At 43.7% G+C, this 8,267-nt stretch overlaps 1 protein-coding gene across 1 annotated transcript; it reads right to left on the bottom strand.

Moving 5' to 3' along the window:
- Positions 1 to 2,378: 2,378 nt before the first annotated feature.
- On the bottom strand, positions 2,379 to 6,199 carry LOC117893387 (mucin-2). Its single transcript, XM_034799982.1, has 2 exons — positions 6,193 to 6,199; positions 2,379 to 6,127 (listed from the first exon to the last, which is right to left on the bottom strand). The coding sequence occupies exons 1-2, from the start codon at positions 6,197 to 6,199 to the stop codon at positions 2,379 to 2,381; spliced, it is 3,756 nt and encodes a 1,251-aa protein (XP_034655873.1).
- Between the last annotated feature and the right edge of the window lie 2,068 nt (positions 6,200 to 8,267).

Genomic DNA, 8,267 nt, shown 5'->3' with positions numbered 1-8,267 from the left:
TAATGCAAGTATGAGGATATGAAAATGGGACAGGGACTGCTTACATGTGAAGGAAAATTACGCAGGGTTCAAGGAAAGTTACTCAGGGAAGTTGGTCAAGTTTTTTATGATTTTATGCGGAAAGGAGAGAGGTCTTAGCTCAAAAAAGTTCGAGTTCATGGTGAAACTTTCCGATTAAACTAGAAAATTAAAGATTTCTAGGGTTCCGTATTTTCAGGGTCTATTTTAGGTATCTAAAATTATTTAGTAAAACATTTACAAGTTACATTTGGGTATTTTCGGCACTCTAGTAAGTCTTAGTTTAAAGATGAACCTTACACCGTTCCAATTACTTTCTACATTCTAACGAATGTACACAAAATGTTTTTCGAATCAAGGCAACTGCATAGTTCGCAGACCACTGAACCTCAACTGCAAACTGAATTCCCAAACTAACTGAATTTTAAGGCTCCACCAACACACCCCCTGCAGCAGATGAAACTCCAAAGTCCAGAACTACAGTACAGTCCGGCTCGTTTCGGTTGAGTGGAGTTTCCCCTAACTGGCCATAACATTTGATTGTGTTTTCATAAATTTTCATAAACCCGCTTTTCCGGTTTTGCATAAGCTTTTTATAAAATGTTCAGTTGTAAATGTAAATATTGCAAAAGCTACAAATTTTCACGAGGAATTTTCCCTATATGTTGGATATAATCAAAAATGGCATTTAATATGGAATACACAGAAGGCTGCAAAGAGAAGAGAAAAAGGCGAACAACTTTCTGTCTGGGGCATGCAACATGGCGGCATTCTCGCGGGAACTATAAAATACATTTTACATAAATGGATGATGATGGGGTACATATTGCACATTAATATGCGCCAGCAGAAAAGTTTTCATAAACTAAAATCCAAAACCCTTAATGGTTGGCGGAGAAGAGATAAATGTAAACCCCACATGTGTCAGAGTGCTTTTGGAAAATGTTTCCATTGCAATTTTTCGTAATCTCTGTGATGTGTGTGCCACTGAGACTTTGGGATAATTGTTAGTTATTTCTGCCCATCATTGAGTGTCAAAAGTTGAGACAAAAGTTTTCTTGCCATCACAGCCCATCTATCCATTTAATTGACTTGTGTCCTGAAAAACAATGGCAATTAGTGCAGCAAATGTCTTACCTTATAATTAGTTTCAAGTGTTGTTTATGCACTCGCTAAAACTCTGGCAATAAAATGTCTTGAAAACTTGGCACAGATTAAGCAAAAGCAAACGTCAAGTGGTACATTTATGAGTTTAGTTTTCTGGGGCTTCTGGCTCTCGGCTTTTTTGGCAGCTTACACACTTGGCAGCGATTCAACTGTCGAAAATGCTAGGGAAATTGTTTTTTTATGGCCAATCAACAGATAATTTATGGCGCTCACTGGAAATCCCATTTAAATTTTATAAGTCGGTAGGCTTATCTTCAATTAAATGGTTTTCAGGTTCGAGTTCACGTGACTTGTTGCTGACTTTAGTAAACCACCCGATCATCTCCCCCCAGTAAGAACAAATCCTTGTTGTGTTTCGTTACAAATCACTTGAGAGTGGAGCGTGCCAAGGAGCGCTCCTTGTCTATCGATTGAAGTGCGACAAATGGAACGCATTAAGTTAACATTATTGCCAAACAATTTGCTCGAATTGTGTTCATTTTGTGTCGTTACTGTCATTGCCTTTCTCCCATACATAACTTGTCTCGCACTCCTTGTCCTCGATTTGGCTTCCTTTTTTCTTGCTTTTTCCTTTGCCTTCTCCTTGTCCTTGTCCCCCCTTGAAGTTGCACGAGTATTCCCCTCAGATAATTCCCTGGCAATTGTGTTTTCATGTGGCCAACCCCAAATCTGATTAGACGAGGAGTCCTCTTTCTGCCGCCAAGCAGGGGCTGCGAGTGTGTATCAAACTACGATAAATGGCTGAAACTTGTAAGCGAAAGAATATTACTCGTATGTAGAATTGGCGTGGGGGAGAAATTGCTTTTAGCCTGTTGCTAAAAATATGCCACATCCTGTGCTGAGTCCTGTGCATTTGTGGGTCTTCCAGGAGGTAGCTTCCACTTACACAATGCCAATCGGCTTGTTCCCTGTCACGGGAATTGCCTGTTAAGTGGTAAATTATCTACGTTTCGGTTTCCACTCGTTTTCTGTCTCTTCTCTTCTTTTCTTTCTTTTTTTTGTGTGACAAATTAGGGAAAAGGGTTTACGTGTAATTGATAGCAGTAACATTAAAAAAAATACCCCGATTGCAAAGCCCTAGAAGTGTACACTAAATGGTTAAGCATGTGTGCACTTAGACAATTGATTTTGTATGGAAAAAAGGTGAGACTTGAATGCATAGTTATTTGTTTTATTCAATTTACTAATATTGTTTATCTTCTTTTGTAGATGCAACTTTCCGTTGGCATGGCTGTACATTGAAGCAAGCTCTCATTGAAGAAAGTTCCCCCATCGCAATCGACTGCATAAGGAATGGGATAATCACACACCACATAGCGCATGCAATCATTCGGATATGGCAGCAGAGTTCCAAGAGGATGGCCACAGCAAATGTTGGGGGTGTAGGGGTCCAAAGTAGTTGGTTCCTTGGCAGTGGATGAGGGCTCATGTGTAGTAGACTCGGTAGACGAGGGCTCTGAGGTAGTGGACTCTGTTGTGGTAGGTTCTTTTGTGGTAGATTCTGTTGTTGAGGGCTCGGTTGTTGTAGACTCTGTTGTTGAAGGCTCCCTGGTTGTTGACTCTGTTGTTGATGGCTCGGTTGTTGCAGACTCTGTAGTAGTAGACTCCGTAGTAGTAGACTCCGTTGTAGACACGGTTGATGAAGGCTCAGTTGTTGTAGACTCTGTTGTGGAAGGTTCTTTAGTGGCAGGCGCTGTTGTGGTAGACTCCGTTGTAGCCTCTGTTGTTGACGGTTCCTTAGTCATAGACTCAGTTGTCGAAGGCTCAGTTGATGTGGACTCTGTTGTGGAAGGTTCTTTAGTTGTAGACTCCGTTGTAGGCTCTGTTGTTGACGGTTCCTTAGTCGTAGACTCTGTTGTCGAAGGCTCAGTTGATGTGGACTCTGTTGTGGAAGGTTCTTTAGTTGTAGACTCTGTTGTTGAGGGCTCAGTTGTTGTGGGCGCTGTTGTAGTAGACCCCGTTGGAGGCTCTTTAGTGGTAGACTCCGTTGTCGACCCAGTTGTTGATGGTTCCTTAGTCGTAGATGTTGGTATTGCTGGCGTCGTCACCTTTGGACTACAATTTGCCAAATCAGGATTCATGCATTGTAATTCTGTTGGACTAAACTCCAAACCGTCGTCACAGTCAAAGGCCACAGGTATAGGGTATTGGCACATGATATATTTGCTGCAGTTGTTGGGATACGGCACCAGAGAGTCATCCGTTTTGCCCTCACACACTCCGCCAGATGGTTTGGGTGTTGTTGGTGAATCTGTGGTGGTTGTTCCAGGCGCTGTTGAAGTAGAATCTGGCTCTGGAGTGGTGATTGAAACGGTTGATGAAGCTGTAGAGGAATCTGTAGAAGAGTCTGTTGATGATTCCGTGGAAGCATCAGTGGAAGAGACAGTAGAGGAATCTGTTGACGATTCCGTCGAAGAATCTGTAGATGATTCCGTTGAGGATTCTGTCGAAGAATCTGTTGAAGAATCCCCTGTGGTTGTCTTTGTCGATGGTATTGTTGGCGTTGTCGATCCCCAAGGATTGACAGTGGTTGTAACTGAACAACCGGCGATAGCAGCGTCCACACACTTTCCCAGCTCCACACTGAACTCATCCCCCTCGTCACAGTCGAAAGCCGTTGCTATGGGGCGATCGCATTTGATGTATTTGGAGCAATCATTGGGATACGGCACCAAAACACCATCCGCAACATTGTCGCAGGGGTTCTTCTGCGGCGGCGGCCTGGTCACCGCTGTGCTGGTGGTCGGTTCACTAGTGGTTGTCGTGGTGGATGTATAGTCCCAGCGACAGGCATCCGATGGAACATCTGCTCCGCACTTGCCGCTAATAGGATCGTAGTACTCCCCGCAGTTGCAGACGTCCATCATGTAGATGTAGTCATCCACACAGCGAATGAACCACTGACAGTTGTCCGGATAGGGAAAGGTATCGCGGCTGCTGTTTGTGCATATCGTTGGCTCCAGTGGTGGTTGGGTTATGCCTGGGCTTGCCGTTGTGGTGCTGGCATCCTGATCGCAATCGCTGTCTTCCCAGCTGGCGCAGTTTTGGAACTTGGAACTAAAGTAGGATCCCGCTGGGCAGTAGAAGGCAATGGGTATGGGCGACACACAGACGATGTATTTGTTGCAATCCTTGGGATAGGCGATATTTTCACCCTCATCTCGGTCACCGCAAATGCCACCCGATGGTTCTTGAGTTGTTGTCGTTGTTGCAACAGGAGTTGTCGAGGGTTTCTCCGTTGTGGGTGTGGGAGTGGTTATCTTCTCGGTGGTTGTGGTCGCTGCTGTCGTTGCTTCTCCTTCTTGGCAGGCTGTCGGAGAGACATTGGGACCACAATTCATTGTCTTGGGATCGAAGTAGCTGCCATAAATGCAGGGCGCCAGTACCCATTGTGAACCTCCCAGGCACAAATAGTATTGTGAGCAATCCTCGGGATACGGATAGGAGGTTCCCACATCCTGCCCCGCACACAGCTCCGCGGGTCCCAGTGTTGTGGCCTTCGTTGTCGTTGTGGTGGGCGTGGGTGTGGTTGCCTCAGTGGTTGTTGTCGTGGGTATCGGTGTGGTGGTGCGATCGCCATAGCACAAGACATCATCAGCCTCATCGCAGATTAGGAAATCCGGATTGAAAAGCGTCGAAGGAGGACATTGACCCATCTCCACACGATTGTCCTTGCAGAGAAGGAACTGCGAACAGTTGCCAGCATATGGCAATCGACTACCATCGGGCAGACCATTACAATCATTCGGATTCACATCGGAGGGCAGTCCCTGCGTGGTGCTCGTGGCTGACTCTGTGGTGGCAGTGGTGCCATCAGTCGTGGAAACATCCACAGAAGTTGTCGTACTTGCAGGAGTCGTGGAAGTTGGTGGAACTGTGGGATATGGCAGTGGATCGCAGTGCACAGAGTCGGGAGTATCGCAGATGTGCAGCCATGAATTGAACAACTTATCCGATATGCAATAATCCAAGTCCGTGCAGCCATTGCGGCATGAGAGATACGCACTGCAATTGTAGGGATACTCGTAGAAACCATTACCCAAAGGCTGGCAGTAATCCTCATCCACAAACTCTGGAGTGGGTCCGCACTCTACATCGTCCGCTTCTGTGGTGGAAGTTGGATCCAACTCTGTCGTGGTAGAAGTTGGACTGATCTCTGTAGTGGTAGTTGTCGGCACAGTTTCGGTTGGTTTGACGGTGGGCAACGGCAGCTCCTCACATTCGGTTGTGTCGGGAGTATCGCAGATTAGAAGCCACTCATTGAAGACCTTGTCCTGTATGCAATAGTTGAGCACAGGCCAGCCATGGGTGCAGTTGATGTACGCCTGGCAATCGTACGGATAACGATGCACCGAACCATCCGGATACGGTCTACAGAAATCATCGGGAGTGCCAGGCGGCGGTGGTGGCGGATCCCAGCTGGATGTAGGAGGTAATGTAGTGGGTGTTATGCAGGGAACGTCCGTGACTTTTGTAGTGCTCAAAGTTGTTGGGTTTTTGGTGACTTTTGGCGTGCTCAAAGTCGTTGGTTGTGCGGTAACTCTTGGAGTACTCAAAGTTGTTAATTCAGTGATAATTCCGGGTGTAATTCTCGTAGTTCCATCCGTGGGCTCGGGTGTTTCAATCGTGTAGTACACACAATTCACCGACTGCGGATAATTGCATATCTGAGTGGAATTATCCCACCAGAGCTCGGCAGGACATTGCTTCACCGTGGGATATAGGCAATCGCAGACGAGAAAGAGGCCACAATTATCCGGATATGGCACCAGTGCGCCAAACGCTTTGCCCTCGCACATGACCTGATTCTCGTATCGCCGCTCATTATCGCAGGTTTCATGGCGCTGTTCAACCTGTGGCATGGCCACAGCTCCGTCGAATTGCCAGCTCCAGACGAGTGCTACCACCAGCAGGAGCCATGTCAAGAGATTGATAGTATTAACTATAAGAAAGAAATACAGAAAATAATGAAAGATAATTAGAATATTTAATATTTAAGGATTTTACCTTGCATCTCCTTAAATTTATTTGTCGACGCTTTCTATTAGTTTATTCTTCAACGATTAATTTCACACTGAAGTGTTCATTCATGGGTGTGCTTTGCTTATAGTTTGAGTTCTTCCACTGATATGAAATTGATAGCATATTAATGACAGCTTGATTAGATTTAATTAGAAATTCGGTGAATTTCATTGGAATTTCATTTTTAATCGCTGAAGATGTTTCCAATTTAAATTTGATTCAGTTTCGATGATTATCTGTGAATACACGCGTATTATTCAGAAGTGGTGTTGGACAGTGATTGAGGACTCCCATTGCCTTGAATGGTTTTTTTTGAATAAGTACATAAGAACTAGCGAATTTTCAGTGTGCTATCTATGGGCCGGACGTTTTTATTTTTAATATTAAAAGAGCAGGAAGTGCCATAAATGATCTACGTATGTGTGATTGGCTTTCTTGGTATTTTCTGCGTGTAAACTTAAGTCAAGCAATGAAATTATATATCAAATAAATTCCCATTAAGAACTAGACAACAAATTTAAACAACGAAATAGACAAAAAGTTCCGCAAACGTGTCTTATCTGTGGGTTGTCTTATCTTTAAATTTTAAACTATTCCAAAGGCAAATAATAATTAAAGATCGTATCCACAATGAGTCTTAGTCATTAAGAATTACGTTTTTATCCCCAAGTCACAGACTACACACTAAGTATTCCTACTAATTAAATTAATTGGTGATAATTAGGTGAACTTTTCTTTGTTTTTAATATATTTAAATCAAAGCTAAAGATATTTGAACATTCTCTCATATATTTAGGCTAGACTTCTTTTATTATCTTAACTTTAAATGTGCCCTCTATATATTTTCTATTTTAAGGTACCAATTTATATTTTATACCCCAGCAAATGCCTTTAACATTTTCCATTTTAATGTCTTTCCAGCTCAAAGGTAAATCATTTGTTGTCCTTGTACGCGCTCTACCGCCTCCTTCCCGCTGACATGTGTGCTGCTTGCAGGGTGAGTCCTGGTGGGTGTTATTGCCCTTGTTATTACACTTATTGTTCTTGTTCGGAGTCGCTGTTGGCGGGACTTTAATGAGACAACGTGACCTTTGCACGGTGGAACAGAGCATTCGCTCTGTGCAGTTCGTGTCACAATTTATGATCGGCACTCGACGGCGTAAATTACACAAATAAAAGTGCGCCAATAAACAAAATGAAGCTAGAAGTTTAATGCGCAACAAGCCATTAAAATTAAGCGACAAAACATGAGCAGCACACGAAAAATTGGCATTAAATAAAAAACGTTGCCGGGGAAAATGTTCCCAAAGTTCGAGCTAAAGCCAAGAGTTTGCGCCAAAGACTGCAGCTGCTGCTGCTTGAAAGACTTTCAATTTGTGCAGCAAATTACTTAAAAGCATAAAAATCTATTTGGCTGAAAGATGTTTTTATGCCATCGAGGAAAACTCTCGTAGTTTTCCCCACCCGCCTTTTTGAGTTGACAAAACGCCCACGAAGTATGGCTAAGTAAAGTGCTACTGGCTGGCTGGGTGGCTGAAAGGCCAAAAGGCTTTTAAAATAAATATGAAATTATCCCTGTGGGAAAAAAGGCAACAAAAATGTATCAAAAATTTAGTTTGTGTTTAGTTGAAAATTTAAAGCGTTTGTGGAGGGAAATATCTTTATTTTTTGCTCTACAATATTCACCCCTCAAACCATTCAATGAATGTATTCATTAAGGTATTACCTTGGTCAACCCATATGTGTTTGCTTTGCTACTCTTAAGTATGCCCCAATTTACGTGAGGCACGCCTCAGATGCAGTATCTTTGAGATACATTTACCCGCAATCAAATTTCTGCAGAGTTTCCCTCTCCCTCTCGCTTTTGTGGAACAATTTTTCAGCTTGATCTGTTGGCTGCTGTCAAGCGTTTGATCTGCAACAGATTGAACTATCAATTATGCCCCAGCAGACGTGACCAGCCCCTGACATGTGCCACATGCCACTTGCCGCACACACACACACACACAGGCTGTGCCATTGGGTGGCAGGATTGTGGAAGTAAGACTGAGGGCAACCAT

This window comes from Drosophila subobscura, chromosome J (assembly GCF_008121235.1).
Source record: "Drosophila subobscura isolate 14011-0131.10 chromosome J, UCBerk_Dsub_1.0, whole genome shotgun sequence".
Taxonomy (NCBI): Eukaryota; Metazoa; Arthropoda; class Insecta; order Diptera; family Drosophilidae; genus Drosophila; species Drosophila subobscura.
Note: the sequence above shows the minus strand (reverse complement) of the source record. Positions and strands in the feature narration are given on the sequence as shown.